The sequence below is a fragment of the Saxophila tyrrhenica genome (genome assembly GCF_035928015.1).
Source record: "Saxophila tyrrhenica strain CCFEE 5935 chromosome Unknown scaffold_2, whole genome shotgun sequence".
NCBI classification, from domain to species: Eukaryota; Fungi; Ascomycota; class Dothideomycetes; order Mycosphaerellales; family Extremaceae; genus Saxophila; species Saxophila tyrrhenica.
Window position 1 is genome coordinate 97 of NW_027041734.1, and position 19,284 is coordinate 19,380.

The following is a 19,284-nucleotide window of genomic DNA, read 5'->3' on the forward strand; positions in this document are numbered from 1 at the left end:
TTTAGAAGTTCTAGATAGTTTTCTCTTACTTTTACTACCTTCGAGAGTTATAGAAAACTATTCCTACTATCTAGAAAACTCTATAGCGCTAAGGAAAACCTTAAAACTACTAAAAAGGCCGAAATTTAAAGATTCTAGGCTTATATTTAGCCGGATCGAGTAGGTTCTCTTATTAAAAGTAGATAGTTTTATCCTCTCTATCGATTCCGCGAATAAAACATATACCGGTATAAGTTAGTTTTTCCGACGAGTAGTATTAATAGGATAGGGCAATATAAGCTTTACTAGTATATATACGCTATCCTATTCTATATAAACTACTACCGCTTAACCTAATCCCGGCGCTTAATATTCTCCTTCTCGGCGGCTAGCCCGTTCTTGCTAGAACGCGGCATTAATGACGGCGAGGCTATTACTTCGCGCCTTGCCTGACTATACGAGATGGCGTTTTCCGTATTATACCTTAGCTCAAAGACTTGGTCGATTTGCTCCAGCGTGAGACCGGCTGTTTCCACGTAAAAGTACCAGATAAACGGCAGGAATGTCAGCGTGAACAAGCCAAACATGAGGTAATAGCCGTATCCGAGGTTGCTGATCCCGAGAGGCGTGACAAGCACGACCACGTACACAAAGAGCCAGTTGGTAGTCGTCGATATCGATGCTCCGGTGTTCCGCATGCTCTGAGAGTTGATCTCGGCCGGATACAGCCAGGGGATGGCCAGCAAGCCAAGACCGAAGAACACGTTGTAGAGGAAGATGGCCACGGTTGCCATGATGCCGGAGTTCTCGAATCCGTACGAGAGCGCAATGGCGATGAGGAAGAGCGAGATGGCCATGCCAAGCGAGCTGGTAAGGAGAAGCGGCTTCCGGCCCCACCGATCGATGAGCAAGATCGAGAAGGCACCCCAGAACATGAGAGATATCTCGTTGCAGCCGGCGAGAATCAAGGAAAGGTGATGGCCCAGGCCGATGGAATTTTCAAGTGCGACAGGCAGGTAAGTGGCCACGATATTGCAGCCGGCGAGTTGCTGCATGAACGCTGTGCCAGCACCCAAGCAGATGCGTCGGAAGTTCTGTTGCCGCCCATTGTGGAACATCTCTTTCCAAGAGGAGCCTTTAGAGTCCGCGACTTCCTGAGCGACGCTCTCCGCGATGCCCTCAACGATGGCACGGACGTGAACATCTGATGCCGGGAGAGTATGATAGCGAGCGACAACAGCGGCCGCTTCTTCTTGTCGGTCTCGAAGTATCAACCAGCGTGGCGACTCAGGCAGCACGAGGACAAGCGAGAAGGTGAGGATTGCGAAGAAACATTGGAATGCGACGGGAAATCGCCACGAGACCGCGCTCTGAGTTTCGAACGAAAGACCATAGTTGAGAAAATGGGCGATGACGATGCCAAAGATGTTCAAGACGAGCTCCAGAGTCACAAGCTTTCCCCGATGTAAGCCTTTCGCCGACTCGACATGCCACATTGGAATGGCGGTGGTGTTCAGTCCGGTCCCGAGGCCTGCGACAATTCGGCCAACAAAGAGTTGAGGCAGGCCAAAAGAAGTCGCTTGGATGGCACCTCCAACGGTCAAGAGTGTGCAGCCCAGCATGATAGCTTGTCTCCGGCCAAGGAAATCTCCTACGAACCGAGAAACGACGGCCCCGAAGACGCAGCCAAGGTAGTATGTGGAAGTAATCTGGCCCTGAATCGTTGGGTTGGGGTTGTCGAAGGTCGACTGGAAAAGAGGGTTCGTGAGCAATCCGCCGAAGACTCCTTGATCGTATCTGTAGAGAGACTGTCAGACCTATTCTTGCAACACACCCTAACTGATACAATCTCACCCGAAGAGAAGGAAGCCAGTTCCACAGGCCGCAGTAACCGAAGCACTGAGGCGATCGCCTGAGAGCTGCAAAACTCCCATATCTGCTGTCAACTCCTGGGTGTAAGTTGTTGGATCAGGCGATGGCGTGAAACCTAGATACGTACCTTGAATATATACCTACCTTGAATATATACCTACCTCTCAGCTACCTACGTATTGCTAAAAGATGCAAGCCGACTCCCGTACTTGACGAGACATGATGTACAGAAGATTCTTCCACACAGCGGCACAAAGTGGGCCAGAAGGAGTTAGGGATGAACACTTACCCATAGAGGGTCTCATGAATCAGGTCCTATGGTAGACGAGTCAGATCTTCTAGAGAATCCTGTATGATGAAGCAACCTTCCTAAGGCCTTGGTGGGAAAAGCAACGGAATCAGAAAGCTCTCACACAACCCACTGGATGACTGTATGTCACCGATACTTCCTCTGCCCTCAGCTGGGACGTCCGAGGCGTGGGAAGGCTCTGGTAGGTACCGTGGTTGGCAGATACGGGGGCAGCGCGCACGTACATGTAGTTTCTCCAGGCCAGCCTTGCCTCCGCACTGGTCATAGTGGGGTACGGATCCGCCGTCGCAGCGAAACGTAGGGTAGAAATTGTGGGAAGAGCCACCGCTATCGGTCTGGGAGGGTTACCGTGTATGGAGCTAGATATTTTGATGGTGTTGACTTCTAAGCGCGATGTCTGCATTGCCGCTGCTTCCGTGGCCCGCAGTTGCAACAGCATGGTGGTCAAATCTCCCGAGCTTGGGACTGTCAGATGCCTGCTTCTGGCGTACCTTCTTCCATTCGCTCGATTGAAAGCATGTTGTGTCTAGCACCGGACTCTCTGTCAAGCGCACGACACTCTGTCTACTCCAAGTTTCCCGTCGCAATGCCAACAAACGCCGGCCAGGCAGACTTCCTGATGGTCCAATTCATCCACAGATTACCATCCACGTCCTTTCCCACCAAGCATCCCACATTTCGCGACGGTATCGGCACATTCTCATGCCCAGTGGCACTGATGTAGGACGGTCTACCTCCGAGCGACGCCTGCTCTCTGTCTCCATCCGCAGCCGACCGCACCACCGCCGGCGAGAAATCGTACTCAAAGAACCGTGCTTTGAGCCAGCTTGAAATGTTCACCATCTCCATATTCCAGGGCCCGAACAGTGGGGGACGCCCAGCCGCTGTGGCCTGCTTGTGCGCTGACAAGTATGCTTCGAACTGGTCGCCGGTCCGTTGCTCCTGCAGTGCTTTGCGGATTCGGAGCGCCGTGGTCCCAAGACTTTCACTCGCCAGCTCACCGGCGCTCACATATGTGAAGAACTGGATGCACATATTGCCGATGTATGCTGAGTTCGAAGGGAGGATGTCTTCGCCGATCAGGTCTCGTGTATCGAGCACATTCGCCATTGCGACCGGCATCGAGTGAGGAATCGACAAGGCACGCGCTGTAGTACGGGTGATCCAGGCCGAGACGACATCGCCCTCGCTCACGAACTCTGTCTCATCCCGGGCCGCTTGCTCTTTCAATTTGGCAATGAACGACCCAGGAAGGCAAATCATGCGGGTTTCGGGCTTGGCATACCACATCACTTCCCACAGCTGGTTGACCACGAATCTGAAGAGAGAGCTGCCACTGAGGCTTCGTCCATGGTTAAGGTAGTCCTCCGGCGCGGTCTCCCGCTTGCAACCGAGCAGCTCAACTGGATCTTTGTCAAAGCTTAGAACTGGCGCTACTGTGTCGTCCTGGCCTGCAAGCATCGCCGTCCATGCCCTCATGAGTGAAGCAATTCCAACACCGTCCATGAAAGCATGACACCAGCTCACAGTGACAAGAGTAGCATCATTGAACTTCACAACGTGGAAAGACAACAAGGGTGCATCAGTTGACGTCCAGTCTTCGATCTTGCGAGGAGTCTCCGCGGCCTCAATCAGTGGAACAAAAGCAGCGGCATCTTCGAAGAATTGCGGACGGTGTTGGTCTGGAGCCGCACGGGGTAATCGGCAGGCGAGTGGGTGGTCGGCAAGGTTCTGCTCAAGCTTGATGTCCGACCATGATAGTGCCGGTCGCTGGTCGTCGAACGATTGGGACAGGTGGTACTCGAGATCACCGCTTGCCTGCCGCTTCCATCAGTCTATGCTCTGCACAAAGCGGGTCAAACGTGCTACAAACTCACATTCTTCCTCACCCTGGCACCTAATTGTTTCCAGTCGCCGCTTTCCAAGAGGCGTTGAAGCGCATGGCGCAGCTTTTCGGGGTCGAGAACTGCATCGAAACGGTACGTAAAGACAAGAACGAACTGTTTGAGGAAGCTCTGGTTATCGAGGTAGCGAAAGGGAATGATGGTATCCGATGTAGGTGTGCTGGGACTCCCACCTGCAGCAGTCGGTGCCGGTTTGGACTGTAAAGCACCCATTTGCAGAAGCCGTCGTCTGAAGCCGTGGGGTTCTGGCCGCGGACCTACCTACTCAAGGACTTTCCGTATGACTGAGGCGAACTCTGCATGATATAGATATCGCCGGTGCAATTTCAAGGAATCGGACCTAATTTTGCACGGTACACTGACTGCCCAAGCGTACGGGCATCAGTGCGCGCTCGTTTGCGCCTCGTCCGCTTCTCCTTCTCAGCAGATGCGCGAAAATCGGCATTGGGGGCTTGCGGTGGTACTTGTGAAAGGCTTCCGGTAGCAGTCACTACTGTCTCTCGCCCTTCGATGGAGTTGTACTCTCAGACGGGATGCACGGAAGCCGACACGCGGCTTGGGTAGTGTCACACGGTTACACCGACGGCGAGATGAACCAACAAGACATGCCACTTATGCCAACTGCATTTGGGATCACATGTCCGCCACGCATCCAGAAGCCAAACTCTCACAGCATCGCTTTGTGTTCGAAACCGTCAAGTCCGCCGCCTCATCCCAAAACTGGTGCGAACCACGAAGCTCAACGCCGTACGTCAGCTGTTATGCTTTCCGTGCAGGCGGAGTCTTGCAGGAGACTTGGACCTCCACGCCGTTCATGGTGGTATGCCGGATTTTGTCGCGCTGGCGGGCGTTGCTCGTGTGGGAATGGAGCGTACATGTAGAGTGGCAGATGATGCCATTGTAGTCCTGTGGTATCTTGTCGTAGCTTGTTTCGTAGCCCTGCTTGGAGAGGTCATGAATCTATGTTCCAACCACGCACCTGCACGTCTCTCGCATTGAACTTCCAAGAAGACCACTCGTGTCTCTGTCTCCTTCACCAGGCGCTCTTCACCTCAGGCGACAGAGACATGTGTTAGAGGTCGCCGGCTGATGGCCGCCTGATTGGGGCTAGCGGGCTTGGCAACCTCGACCTCAGTCCGACGCCTCTCAGAAACGCGTGAAGAAGGTCTACCACAGCACACAGCTTTGTTTCCTCACCGTCCCCTTCTTCCATTCATGTCTTGTCTACGGCCTCTTGCATAGCGCACACCCATCGACTGTGTGCCAAGCTCATTTCACCACCGACGACTTCTGCTGCGAACCTACGGAACAGCGGCGCGCGGTGCTGCACCTCCTGGACTTCACACCAAAGCAGCGAGCTACCAGATAGGTACGTTTCTTCCCCGAGCGAGGCGGCAGCAAAGCAAAGCAGGCAGGCTACAAACCGTGAAGCCTGCTGGAAGTCGTGAGGAAACTTCTGCAGGCGATGATCGAGCCTGCTCCAATTCTCCTGCCCGCGCTCTTCAGTCGCACAAAACATTGACGTCGCCCAACCCTGCTAACCACCTTGAAGCTCAGCGGTCACCCAACCCAGTGTTATCTGCGGCCAGCGCGGCCAGCTCAGCTCCAAGTGCAAGAGCGCACCTTTTGCGCGCGCATTCCCCTTCCCACCCTTCTGACACCCGCAACCATGTCTTTCGGCTTCGGCAGCAACAATAACAACGCCAACACAGGCAGCACATTTGGTGGCTTCGGTAGCTCAAACACGGGCGGCGGCTTCGGCGCAACCAACAACGCGTCAACCGGAGGCTCGCTGTTCGGCGGAAACACAGCTACCTCGGGCGGCTTCGGTGGCTTTGGCTCTACCGCAAACACTTCTTCACCCTTCGGCGGCGGAAGCAAGCCTGCTTTTGGCGCGCCTGCCACGACCTCGAGCGGAGGTGGGATGTTCGGCAACAATGCCAACACTACAACGAGTGGAGGTTTTGGAAGCGGTGGTGGTTTCGGGGCATCAACGAATACTGGTGGGTTTGGAGGCACCACTGGTGGAGGTAAGGAGCACCACGAGCTCGAGATCAGCCAGTTCATCCGGCACAACACTAACATTTACAAAGGTCTCTTCGGTCAGAATAAGCCTGCGACAGGTGGCTTCGGCTCCAGCAACACTGGCGGCTCTCTCTTCGGAGGCGGCAACACCGGCGGTGGCTTCGGCTCGACCCAACCGCAGAACAACAACAATCCTTTCAGCACGAACCCAGCCTCCAACACCAACACCGGCTTCGGCGCATCTAACGCAGGCGGCAGCGGCTTCACATTCGGCGGTGCAGCCTCGAACACGCAAGCCAACAACAATAACAACAACAACAACAATGGCACCGCCAACACTCCATTCCAGCCTGTCACGGAGAAAGATCCTGGCGCCAGTACTTCCTCGGCCTACCAATCCATAACCATGCAACCCCCATACAACGGCAAGAGCTTTGAGGAGCTGCGAGTGGAGGACTACGCCCAAGGGAGGAGGTTTGGTAACAGCAACGGCCAAGCAGGCAGCTTCGGTCAAAGCACAGGCTTCGGCGGCTTCGGGGCGAACAACAACAACACGAGCACAGCAGGTGGCGGTCTGTTTGGGGGAAACAACACTGCCACGGCCGGTGGTGGTGGCTTCGGCTCGAACACTGGAGGGTTTGGCAGCACAAACACCGGCGGCGGGTTCGGAAGTACCAACAACACAGGTGGAGGTCTATTCGGCAGTACTCAGAACAAGCCTGCAACGGGTGGATTGTTCGGCGCATCGAACACATCTGGCACAACAACCGGAGGCTTCGGCAGTACTGCGAACAACACCGGCGGTGGCCTTTTCGGAGGTGGCGGCGGCGGAGGATTCGGAGCCAGCACCACTCAGAACAACAACACCGGCGGAGGGCTGTTTGGAAATAACAACAACCAGCAGCAGCAGCAGAATAAGCCTGCTTTCGGCGGCTTTGGCGCATCCACGACCAACACGAACACCGGCGGTGGTTACGGCAGCACGAACACAGGTGGTGGGTTGTTCGGCGGTTCTCAGCAGAATACGGGCGGCGGTCTCTTTGGCGGACAGCAGAACCAGCAGCAGAACCAGCAGAGCAACCCGTTCGGCGCGTCCAACACGAATACCGGAGGCGGGCTCTTCGGCAACAACCAGAACAAACCTGCATCCGGCGGTCTGTTTGGCAACAACCCGAGCACGAATACTGGCGGTGGCCTCTTCGGAGGCCAGAACAACAACAACAACAACCAGCAGCAGCAGAGCAACCCATTCGGCGCCTCTCAGAACACTGGTGGCGGTCTTTTCGGCAACCAGAATCAAAACAAGCCTCAGGGTACTGGTCTCTTCGGTAGCAGCACCACCAATACAAACACAGGCGGCGGTCTCTTCGGCGGCCAGAACAACAATCAGCAAGGCAGTGGCGGTCTGTTCGGTGGTGGCAACAACAACAACACCGGCGGAGGTCTGTTCGGAAGCCAGAACAAGCCTGCGGGTGGTCTCTTCGGCGGCAGCACCTCAAATCAAGGCAACACGGGCTCAGGCCTGTCTCTGTTTGGTGGCAACAACCAGCAGAATCAACAGAACAATGGTGGAGGTCTGTTCGGTGGAAGTCTTGGCCAGAATCAGAACCAGAACAGCACGACTACCAACTCTCTGTTTGGAGGCAGTCTGGGACAGAGCCAACAGGCGACGCCGCAAAACCAGCTACATGCATCACTCACCAACGCACCCTACGGCAACGAGCAACTCTTCTCATCGCTCGCAGCGCCATCTCCGCCCGTTGGCCCACTTGCGACACCACTGACAGGCGCGCGGCCTGCACCTCGGAAGACTCCCAGCTTGCTAACAAGCGCGAGGGCGAACACCCCAGTCTACAGCCCAAGAGGTAGCACCACCGGCGGTGGAGGGTATGGCTTCAGCTACTCCACCTACGGCACACCTGGTTCGGCGTTCACTTCGGGAAGCCTAACGCCTATAGCAAGCAGTTTGTTGAGACCTACTGGTAGCCTAAGCAGCGCTCTTACTGGCCGTCTTAACAAGAGCTTCAGCACGAGCAACCTGCGCGGCGATGCAACACCCGGACTACGTGGAAGCCTGCTGCGACCGAGTACCTTCTCTCCTAACGGCACTCCAGGCAGCTTTCAGAGTGGCAGCATGCGTAGGCTGAAGATCGACCGAAGCCTGCGAACGGATTTGTTCGGACCTGCGGAACCGCCGAGCACTGTCGAGACCCCCAGACAGTCGCGGAGCTCTGCAAGTCAAGCCAGCTTCCAGCAGCCATCGGCCCAACAGAGCACGGCCGCGCCTTCCAACTCGAACGCGCTCGTGCGCACTGAAGAGGAAGAAGAGCCGGAGCAGAGCACACCGCCAGCACTCATGCGCGCCGCACCAGGTAGGTCCCAGCAGCCTGAGATGGAGCAGGCCAATGGCAACACCCTCACGACTGTCCCCGAGCATGGCGAAGCACCTCGTCCGACCTCCGCGCCCAGTACCAAAGCTCCAGCCCCGGCCGAGAAGTCGCTCACGCGCAACGAAGCCGGCGAATACTGGACGAAGCCGGCGATGAAGGATCTCAAGAACATGTCGCGCCAGCAGCTCGAGAACATTGGCAACTTCGTTGTTGGCCGTGATGGCATTGGTCGCATTGAATTTGGTGCCGTCGATCTGACAAATACTCAGCTGGATACCATCTGCGGCGACATTGTCAAGTTGACGCCGCGTTCTGCAACCGTCTATGAGGATGACGCCAACAAGCCGAGCATGGGCAAGGCGCTCAATGTGCCATCAACTATACATCTCGAGCAGTCGTGGCCAAGGTCCAATGGTGGGCAGAAAGCGCTCAACGCGAAGAGCGGCAGGGCGTACGACAAGCACATTGCTCGCCTGAAGCGTGTCAATGGCACCCACTTCGTCAATTATAATCCCGATACTGGTATCTGGACCTTCACCGTCGACCACTTTACGACCTACGGCCTCGATGACGACGACGAGTCTGAGTTCGACGATGACACGCAGATGCAGGGCGACTCAAGTGGACTAAGCGATGCGCTTGCAACGCCTACTGATCAGCAAGACATGACCATGGACAGCGTTGACACCGGGAGTGGCGAGATGGATGACACGTTCCAATTCCAACTCGACAGGCGCTCCCAGCTTAATGTGCCGGGCGGCTTCGGCGATGGCGATGGCGAGGATACGTTCATCCGCCATGGGCAACACACTGACGGAGAAGACGAGCACATGATGTCCGGCGGGCTCGGCGAGATGGAAGAGGATTCTTTCATGTCCTCGGGTGGCGCTGTGCAAGCTCCCTCTCCTGGCGCAGTCGAGCGCTATCACTCAAGCATGGTAGATGATGATGGGGAAGAAGCAGTTGAGGAAGAAGATGTTGAGGGAGTTGAGAAGGCCGTTCCAGGCTCGTTCGCTCCGGAGCCGAAGATGCCTCGATCGATTCTGAAGCCGATCACCGGTCTTGGTGCGCTCATGTCACCAGAGAAGCTTGCGACCGAAACCTGGGAGGAGCAGCTCCAGCGGACCATGAGCCCGAGGAAGCGTGACCGTCAAGCGCTCAAGGAGATGCAGCAGGGATTGTTCAAGGCTATCGACGAGGATGGGAACGACAGTCCGTTGCTAAGGCAGAGCATGCTAGGCCGCAGCGCTCTCGACCAGAGTTATCTGGCTCAGCGCAGCGCGAAGCAGGCAAAGATTGACGGCAAGGGCGCCAGCAAGCAAGAGAGTGCGGCATTCCGCGGCTCGATGGATCTGATGAAGTCGTTGTGGGGTCAAGATGAGGCAGCGGGAAAGAAGGTCCCGGCCGCGGCCAAAGGCTTCGAGGTATGATCATCCCCGTGCGCATCCACCTGACTTATGTAGAGCACACGGAGCGAGAAGGCGTATGTTGTACAGCGCACGGCTGTGTCGGAGGAACCTGCATCATAGGATTTTGAGCGTTCCGCACCATCGTCACATCCTCCTTCCCCCGCTGCACCTACCCCATCACATGGCACTTGTTGTAAAGTACATAGCTGAGTATGATAACAGAACCCATATCCGAAGCGCCGGCGCCTTTCCTTGCGACCTCAAGATGATGAATGGCTCAGCTGCCTTCGCCCTTCTATCAACAATGACAATACTTTCATGTTCGCGGCCACACCCAGCTCTGCCCCTGTTTCTGGCGAGTTGGCGCCATCCAGACTACAAGCTCTTGTCGACCATCGCAAACAGGTCCGCTTCGCCGGGCTCGTCACGCCCGAGGACCTCCAGCCTGACACCCTCGGCTTGCAACAGGATAGTACCGTCATCGATACCGAGCACGAGTTTGCCGTTACCATCACAAGCGATAAGCACTCCTTCGCCACTCTCGCCGAATCCGTACAACCCGGCCTTGCCATCTCTGATCGTGAGACTTCGATCTGGAAAGTGTGCAGCATTCTGTTCGACTCCGTCGAGATTGCCTGTGCCGCCTTCATCCGCGGTGTTCCAGAAGACCGGATCGATGAGCTCGAGCCAAGGATGCGAATGGATGCGCTTGCTGCCTTCTGGACTCAGTTTGTAGAGTCGGACGTCGAGAAGGGCTTGAAGAGTTCTAAGACCGCAGAGGAGAAGGCCCTGCTGTACTTGACGAGGGGCGATGTTGTCACGGCCTGTGAGATACTTGTGCAAGGGAGATGCTTCAAGCTCGCAGCCCTAGTTGCACAGTTGCCAGGAAGTGACCAAGGTCGAGCGATGACCAAGCAACAGATAGGGGTTTGGAGGGAGCGGAAGGAATGGAGTGAGTTTGGGGATGCTGTGAGGGCATTGTATTCTGTACTCGCTGGAGAGTGCTGCGTGGTGGAAGGGCAGAAGGGGCCGAGCGAGGATCGCGCGGGAGAATTTCATATGGCGGAGAGGTTCGGACTCAGCTGGCGGCAGAGCTTTGCCCTTCGCCTGCTCTATGGAGGTCGCGAGAGCATCGGATATGTCGTCAAGGCGTATATGCAGGATCTGAACGCTGGCAGGGAGGTTTTGCAGCCAACGCAGACTTGGGCGGACCTCAAGGAGACTACTGATACGCTGCTGGAGTTGCTGCGTGTCGCCGCTGGAGGCCATGACGCCGCGGGCATATTCAACGCCAAAGCTGTTTCTGGCGCTCACTTCGACTCACGTCTGGCATGGCAGATGGCTTGTCTGCTGCATGTGAAGGGCATCATCTCCATTCCGGACGACCGTATGGACACGCTTACGCTGGACTTTGCCACCGAGCTCGAAGCGGCTGGCCATCTGACTAGCAGTGTCTGGATCTTGCTCCACATCCGCGACACCAACGCTCGAGTCTCCGCGGTTGCTGGCATGCTGCAGCGCAATGCTGGCCGCATCTCCGAGCCGGTCCACCCACAGGACGAGAACACGGGTAGTTTCGACGACCTACGCGAGCACTGCTATATCCCCAGCTCGATGCTCTGGAAGGCGAAGGCGCTGTATGCACAATCAGTCCTCTGTGACCCGGCGCTCCAGACGTTCTGGCTCATCAAGGCTGGTCTGTCCGAGGAGGCGCACGATGTTCTGTGCACAACACTCGGCCCGAAGGCTGTGATTGAGCAAGACTACACTCCTTTGTCCCGCGTGCTTGCCGCCTTTCCAACGCGCGAGGTAGAAGGCTGGCGCAGTGGTGGTGCGGTGTACACCGAGTTCGTAAAGCTGGTGCGCGCGAGAGAGGCAAGGAAGGGCCTGGAAGAGGCGGGTGTGAATGTCGCCCGGTTGAGAAAGGGCTTGGGCATGCTGCACGAGAACTTGAAGGGCGGCGGGGCAGGTCTCGAGGAGAGAGTGGCTGTGGTGGAGATGGGGAAAGTGGTCGAGGAGGCAGTGAGAGAGGAAGGCATGGAGGGCGAAGGTCACCGGCGGGCGGAGATGGGTGGGAAGGCAGCGGGGATGTGGGAGAGGTATTCGAGAACGATGGGGGTTGTTGGCTGAGTGCGTTGATGAGATCGTGTCTTGCGACATGCGGACGGGATGGGATTGCTACAGATGCAAGCAAAGGCAGACTTGTGCTACAGTGTTTCGATAGCGGCAGGTCAACTTGAACGACGACACCAAGAAGCTGTCTATGATTGTTCTTTCGAATCTTGCTTCCAACATATTCCACGCACCGTTGCCTTTTCCATCGACTCCGCCAGGCTGTGTCATCTTAAACTTCAATACATTTCGCTTGTATTCATGCATGTGACAGGGGAGGGTTCGGTGGCAGCCAATGGCCGGAGTCGCGGGAAAAGGCTATTTCTCGAAAGACAGATCCGGGCTATGAATGGTCTCGAATGTATTGCGACGAGCAGAGAATATGGCTGGTTGATGACATGGAAACCGAATATCATACTCCGTGGACGTAAGAGCTTCCACTGCACAGCATGTTCATACCCACAGCACCCAACTCCAGCGTTGACCCAAAGCAGCATTCCTCATCCCCTTGTCGAGTCAGGAGTCGCGTGGAGGTACGAATAGGGCTGAAGTAGACTTTATTCTTAGTCGAGGAGGCTTCTGAGGCATGCCGCGTGCCCAAGTGCGAGTCCTCGAAGCCCCCGACCGCACCCGCTGGACTCTTGCTCGCTCGACTGAAAGCCTTCCATGTCGGCGTGAAGGACTCGCCCACGCTGCCTCCGGACATTCTACTTGACGCGCTGCAGGAGAAGGGCGGGCTGGCCAGGATGCAGGCACCGCAACACCCCCAGCCGAACGGGCTGTACTTCCACGACGAACAGGATCTTCCACGGTACAGCTTCGATGGCAGCCAATACTCCGAATCCCCTTCGGCGCACATGAGCTCACAGCCCCGTTGGAAGCCGCCGCCTTCGAGCAATGAAAGCAGGAATGTCAGCAACTACGGCGACAACTACGACGGCTTCGACGCTTTCAACTTCGACACGACCGCCCGCTCTGTCGGCGACCGCGCCAGCCACAACATCAGTGTCAATACCGGCCTCCGCAGCGTCTCGCGCAATGGCGGTCAAGACTCGGTGTCGCAGCATCTCCTGTATGAGACCGCGCTCATGGACTCACAGACCTTTGAGATCCTCGAGATTGCCGAAGTAGACACGCTGAAGAAAGAGCATGTGCGCCTCGACCAGAAAATTGACGCAACCCAGCGAAAGCTGGCGCTCGAGAGCAAGGTCAGGGATGCGGCGCAGAATCTACAGCGATTGTACTCTACCAAGAACCGGCCAGACACGCCTCAGGATCCCGACAGCCCGAAGAAGAGCAGGAGTAGTCTACTGGGCGGCAGACAGAGGAGCGATAGCCGGGCAAGCTCTGGGAGCATAGAGCACTTGCAGCAAACAGACAACGAGGTCGTGCTTAGCGTGAAGAAGGTGGACCAGCTGCACGAAACGATGAAGGAGTTGCTGGATCGCCGCCAATACGTGGAGCGAAAGCTGCTGAGGCATACTGCGGCAGTGCTGGCGGAGGAGGCGAACAGGACGGTGGAATCGGCAGTGCCGGGGCTCTCAAATGGCACGCATGGGACGACCGACATTGATGAGGATAGCGTGTACACGCCGAACGAGTTCGATGGGATTCGCGACATTCTACACGGCATGCCGGTGGGAGCAAGCAGGAACGTGAAGCAGCACGAGGAGCAGCTTGAAGGTGTGCAGGCAAGGCTGGAGCAACTGAACCACCAGCTTCAGTCTGTCATCAGCGAGGCCAGTCAAACGCTTGGTGCGGCACCGGCTGTCGAGAAGGCTCTCGATGACGGCGAGCACTCTTCGTCGCGTGTTGAGAGCCACTTTGCGCGGGTCGAGCGTAATTTGAGCGTTCTTCAACAGCAGCAGCAGCAAATCATGTCGCGCTTTTCGAAGGCGCAGGAGGACTACGCACGTTTACAGGAGGTCAATGCCAGAGTACAAGAGGATCATGCGAGCATGCAGGAGGACCATTTGGCCATCGAGAATGAATACTCACGCATACAAGAAGATCACGTGCGATTGCAGGACGACCACTCGCGCTTGAGAGAAGAGCATTCAAGGGCGCAGGGGGATCACCTGAGCTTACAAGATGACCACTCGCGCCTGAAAGAAGATCATTCCAAAGTACAAGAGGACCACCTGAGCTTGCAGAACGCTCACTCGAAGCTTCAAGAAGAGCACTCTCTGACGCAACAAGGGCAGTCCACAACAAAGCAGGCTGTCGAGGAGCAACTGCAAGATCTCAACCGCCAGATGTACAACACCTTACTCATCGCTTCTGAATCGCAGGCTGTGCCAGGTTTGCAGCCTCCGCAGTCCGGGCAGAGCTACGAGAGCCAGATGCAGTATCTGGAAGAGAACCTGATGACCATGGAACAGCTGCTCCAGCAGCAGGCGCAATCAGGTGCAATACAGAAACTGTCCGAATACGAGACCACCATCTCCGGCCTCTGGGACATCCTCCAGCCCAGCAGCACCTCTCGTCGTCCCAGCGCATACGACGGACCCGATGACGGCCCGCCACCCTCGCCATTGGCGGAATCCTTCTCCCTGCCGGCCTTCAACGCCCTCGTGCAGAATATCTTCGACCGTTCTGAGTCTGCGAAAGAACAACAGGACATCCTACGCCGCCAGATCCAGCAGCAGCGCGACCTCAACGGAAAGTCCGATGCTGAGAAAGACCGGGAAATAGCGGAATTGCAGGTCAAGCACGAGGGCGTGGTGCGAGAGCATGCATCTCTGCAGCAGGAGTTAGATGCGATGCAACAGGAGCTGGCGAACTGGATGGTGCGGCATGAGCAGAGTGAGGGCGAGGCCGGACACGCCAGGGGAGAGTTGGGCAAGGTCATGGAGGAGTTGGAGGAAATGCGGAAAACGTTGGACCTGAAGCAGGCCGAGCGAGATGAAGTCAGTGCTAAGATGCGGGAGCAAATGGAGCAGATGGAGGCGCGCTTGCAGGAGCAGGCTGATGCGCAGCAGGAAATGGAAGGCTTGGAGTCAGAGGTCGTACGCTTGACGACCGAACTCACCATGGCGAAGGCGGAGCTTGATGGCGCGTATGGATCCCGTCAAGAACGCAAAGGCGCACAAGCCGCCGAGGTCGAGCAGCTCGTGGTTAGGAACCGCGCGATGGCCGACCAAGTGGCGCAGCTTGAGCGCGAGCTCGGTGAGATGACGGGTGAATTCCAGGAGTTGACCAAGGAGAGCATTGAGCTTGAAAAAGAGCGGGAGCAGCTGGACCAGTTGATCGATGGGTTGAGAGAGCGGTGTGATTCATTGGAGTCGCAGCTCAGCGATGAGAAACTCCGATGGGTGGGAGTTAAGTCTCCGACGAACGGACCTGGGGCGGACGGGCAGCCGCAGATGAGAGAGGGCACGAGTATGATGGTGTTGCGGCAGGAGTTCAAGAAGATGATGCGAGACCAGCGCGCGGAGGGCATGAGGGCTTTGAAGGTATGTGTGCTCCAAGTATTTCTACATTGATACCGTGGCTGATTTCATTCTTGCAGGCCGAGCAGGAGGAGCGCCGCCGGCTCGAAAGTGAGCTGAGGAAGTTTCGGCAAGGCAGTGGTCCGCTGAGCAAGCGGTCGGAGAGCGTGAGTGCGAGTGGCAGCGCTCCGCCGGTTTGATCATTCTAGTTTCCTCTGTTGCATGAGCGAGGGTATATGTACGGCTGTAGAGTTGAACGTTTGGGGCATCGGACGTCTTTTGTTGGCGCTTGTTGATCATACGGCGGGGCATGGAAGATTCATCTATGAACACGACGTTGAGATGCATGTATATACGGGATCTAGAATAAAAATTGCATACGGCACTGATGAAGCTCATCTTGCACTCCATTCCATTGCTGTCAGTGATGGCAGTTCGATGTCAGTAGTGGCCTCCGCTGATACTATTTCAAGGCGTCTTAAAGCTCGTCGCACAGCACTCGCCTGAGGACCGCTCTCGCGACGGGATGCATCTATGAGAGTGCGCACAGTACATCTTCTGCGGAAGGAACAAAGTGAACACGGTCCGTACGAGGGAGCATTGGGTGGTTTGAACGTTGCTTGATATGTTTTACATACTTCATCTCCTCTGCTTCCGCTCTTCTTCTATGTCATTGTAGGCTCCATCTGCAAGTCTGGTCAGCACGACGGCATCTCTCGGAATCGCATGGAAGCGTAGACTCACCCTCCAAGGATTGCTGAGCTCGAAGCCTGCCGGCGCCCGCACTGTGTCTGATTGTCCTCGCAAGAAGCCGGTGAGTCGCCTGTCTCGGTCCATCACTACACGGATCATGTCAGCCACTAATGCCCTTCACGATGTACTGTAATGTAGCGCCCTCGCTGTGTAGGCTGCTAGCAGCTCTTCAGACATACTCTGCTTATCCCACGCATCCAGCGAATGTCGCGGCCTCTTGTCTCCGTTCTGCATGTGTCTGATTTTTGAAAGCGCTGCGCCGGATACGCCGAACATCTGGTGGGGAGAAGTGTCAGTGGTGCTGGTGCGAAGGCTTTGGAGGTATCGCGCGTACAGCCAGCATAATCCCATAGGGGATCCTGTAATGCGGTTAGCTCATGGCGCGGCGACGGCGCGGGAGTAGGCTTACAGAGCTTCGAAGGGGACACCCATTGTCGCGTTGTATGAGTCTGGATATTGCGCAGTGCGCCGAGGGAAGTGGCAGGTTGATCGAAGTGCTGCTGCCCGTAGGAGTGGAGGTGATGTTGAAGGTGAAGCTCCTCCCCAATCTCAAGACGCTCGGGCCTCTATATCTAACCTTGGCATTTTCGGCCGACAACATCAGCACTCTTGCTTTACTTCACCCACACCCGCGAAAGGCGCTTGCAGCATGTATAGTAAACTGCGGCGAACCGGTCTACCGTCCAGACTACTATTGATCTACGAAACACCTTTCAGCTGGGGAGACTAGATCTTCTCACAGTTGGCTCGTCTATCTAACAAGAGCAGGTAGTTTGTGTCGAACTGCAGGGTAGCCTTACAGACAACTCCTGGATCCAGGAACTGCTGCCAGATCGATTTGAAGCAGTTTTCAAGAACGTTGAACATCTGCGAAACTCATCTTTCTGCCATTCTGCTCGATCTAATCGGTGGCAGGGATGTGGGAACTCTATACCACGTCCCGAGAGCGAGAGGGGAACGGGCTGTGACTTTATCCATCGATATAACCTGAGAAAACGAGGGCAGGGTATTCCATGCAAACCCACCCCTCATCTCCCCTGTATTTCTACCGGCCCAACCTCTCGTTTTTCCTGCTACCTTCGATCCATGTCCCGCCCTGTTCAGGGAACAGCATTCATCAGATCAAACGACACTTCCAAGACCAGAGATGTTCATGCCGTCCTTTAACATCTATCATGCAAGACAGCACTTTATCCACACAGACGGCAGATGCATCGAAGACATTCATCGTGACGTTCAACTGAGGTTCAAACAAAATTTGTGGTGGCAGGACCTTGCTTCTGTGCATCGACTGGGATGCATGCAAGGCTTCCTTGCTGCATATGCTTGGAGGTGGATCTGACAGGCCTGCCATGTTTTGCGCGGGATGTACGGATGTACCTCCCATGCAAAACTTACCTGCTGGGAGACTGCTGGATGGATCAACTTGCTGCGATGGACAACGACTTTTTGAGGCGGCTCGAGCGAGCTTATGGAGGTGTAGAATTAAAGTGGTGCGTTCTGGACGCATACATATCGTGAGATAGATAGATAATTAATTACATGAAACTGTACATTTTCCGTTCATAGCCGTTGCACATCACCGAGTCCCATACCGAGTGGTATAAATAAAGCCCATCAAAACTCCACCTATCCCCAGACCGTGATCATCATCTATGCAGCGTAGGTAGCAGTCGGCGCGGGGGTAGCAGAGCTAGGCGTAGTGCAGGTGTCGGCAGCAGAGGCAGGAGCAGCGGTGTAGCCGGATGGTGCGGCGGTGACCGAAGGCGCGACGACGGAGCCAGCCACGGGCGCGGCAGACCCGGATGGCACGATTGGGCTAGCCGGGATGGTACCGCTTGGGAGGATGATCGGTGGCGAGCTGCCACTGGCGTCGGCACCCACGCAGATGCCGGCCTGCTCGAGATTCTGGAGCCACGCGCCCGAGTCAAATTCGGAATAGACAGTCTTCGCAACCCACGGGTACTGGTTGCGCTTGGGTGCCTTGACAACTTCGAGGAGGATTATGCCGACGACTGGCCGCGGGTTTGGGATGGGAGCGGTGTTGTTGGTCAGCCATCGGATGGTGACAGATTTGCAGTCGTGGTGGATGTTGAGCTGCTCGAAGTTGATCAAAGGCTGCTGGCCTTGGCCGATCATGAACTGGGTTCGGTTGGAGAAGGTTGGGGCCAGGAGCGGGAGGGTCTGCGCGGCATCACCCTGGGGGCAGGTGTTGATGAGGGTGTTGACAGACTCGCTATAGTCCGTGAAGCCTGGGTCGAGAGTTGCCAGGGCGAGCTCATCGGTGTAGTTGCGGATCAGCTCGGCGTAGTTGTCGGCGACGACCTGAGCCTCTCTCCTGGACATGCAGTCCGACTTGTGGTGCCACAGGCCGGTGCGCTTCTCGACGGTTGGGGCGGCGAGGGTGCCGACGGCTGCGAGGGAGAGCAGCGCCGCGCTGACGAAGGCAACCATCTTGCTGGTGTTCCTGGATTATCGAAGAATATGGGTTGCGTAATGCGGCTGAGGATGATGTGCGGGTGCGGATGTGAGAGCGAGCGAATGTAGAACGAAGGTGTTCGCGCGAAATGAATGCTCTTGCTGGCTTTTAAAATGCTTTGGTTGATGTGGAACCAAAACCGGGTCCTGGGTGGGTGCGACGTGTAGATCTTATAGCATCGACGCCTCTCGCGATGGCCAAGGCAGAGAGGGGGCTAAGACGGGCGTGGCGGCGAAGGTTGCTTCGAATAGACGCAGAAGAATCTTGACTTGTCCGCCTCAGCCTCGCTCTCGGCCATGCCAGGCTCTCGCTTGCACCCAGTTTTCAGGAGTGCGGATCTCCGGCAGAAGTGCATCGTGCATCGCCGCCCCCACGTTGCATGATCGCATCTGCGAGCTGCAGGTTGTGTCCGGGATGGCCTGCGCACGTCTTGGATATCTGCCAATATTAGAAGAGCTAGCCCAAGCACCGTTAGCCGCCCTGCCACCTGCCGCAAGCCTGGGTCAAGAACAATCGTCGTGCTCAGCTGCCTGCCACACAAGCTTATTTTCTACCGCAGCGGTGCGCCCACCTGGACAATGGGTTTGACACCCGCTGAGCAAGGAGGGACCATGCCAGGC

The 19,284-nt window shown here is 56.2% G+C and overlaps 6 protein-coding genes across 6 annotated transcripts; 2 read left to right on the top strand and 4 right to left on the bottom strand.

Annotated features, from left to right (window-relative positions):
- Positions 1 to 332: 332 nt before the first annotated feature.
- Positions 333 to 2,426, bottom strand: LTR77_001048 (uncharacterized protein; the record flags this gene model as incomplete). The annotated part of the gene is made up of 3 exons (XM_064798311.1): positions 333 to 1,776; positions 2,141 to 2,166; positions 2,265 to 2,426. The coding sequence occupies 3 exons, from the start codon at positions 2,424 to 2,426 to the stop codon at positions 333 to 335; spliced, it is 1,632 nt and encodes a 543-aa protein (XP_064662638.1).
- A 299-nt stretch (positions 2,427 to 2,725) lies between these two features.
- LTR77_001049 (uncharacterized protein) lies at positions 2,726 to 4,278 on the bottom strand (the record flags this gene model as incomplete). Its single annotated transcript, XM_064798312.1, has 2 exons — positions 2,726 to 3,979; positions 4,039 to 4,278. 2 exons carry the CDS (start codon positions 4,276 to 4,278, stop codon positions 2,726 to 2,728), a joined length of 1,494 nt encoding a protein of 497 aa, XP_064662639.1.
- A 1,456-nt stretch (positions 4,279 to 5,734) lies between these two features.
- LTR77_001050 (uncharacterized protein) lies at positions 5,735 to 12,019 on the top strand (the record flags this gene model as incomplete). Its single annotated transcript, XM_064798313.1, has 2 exons — positions 5,735 to 9,904; positions 10,112 to 12,019. The coding sequence occupies 2 exons, from the start codon at positions 5,735 to 5,737 to the stop codon at positions 12,017 to 12,019; spliced, it is 6,078 nt and encodes a 2,025-aa protein (XP_064662640.1).
- Positions 12,020 to 12,262: 243 nt separating this feature from the next.
- Positions 12,263 to 15,632, top strand: LTR77_001051 (uncharacterized protein; the record flags this gene model as incomplete). The annotated part of the gene is made up of 3 exons (XM_064798314.1): positions 12,263 to 12,428; positions 12,569 to 15,456; positions 15,513 to 15,632. The coding sequence occupies 3 exons, from the start codon at positions 12,263 to 12,265 to the stop codon at positions 15,630 to 15,632; spliced, it is 3,174 nt and encodes a 1,057-aa protein (XP_064662641.1).
- A 465-nt stretch (positions 15,633 to 16,097) lies between these two features.
- LTR77_001052 (uncharacterized protein) lies at positions 16,098 to 16,617 on the bottom strand (the record flags this gene model as incomplete). Its single annotated transcript, XM_064798315.1, has 5 exons — positions 16,098 to 16,118; positions 16,177 to 16,271; positions 16,365 to 16,461; positions 16,520 to 16,544; positions 16,595 to 16,617. 5 exons carry the CDS (start codon positions 16,615 to 16,617, stop codon positions 16,098 to 16,100), a joined length of 261 nt encoding a protein of 86 aa, XP_064662642.1.
- A 1,221-nt stretch (positions 16,618 to 17,838) lies between these two features.
- On the bottom strand, positions 17,839 to 18,639 carry LTR77_001053 (uncharacterized protein; the record flags this gene model as incomplete). Its single annotated transcript, XM_064798316.1, has 1 exon — positions 17,839 to 18,639. The coding sequence occupies one exon, from the start codon at positions 18,637 to 18,639 to the stop codon at positions 17,839 to 17,841; it is 801 nt and encodes a 266-aa protein (XP_064662643.1).
- Positions 18,640 to 19,284: the final 645 nt, after the last annotated feature.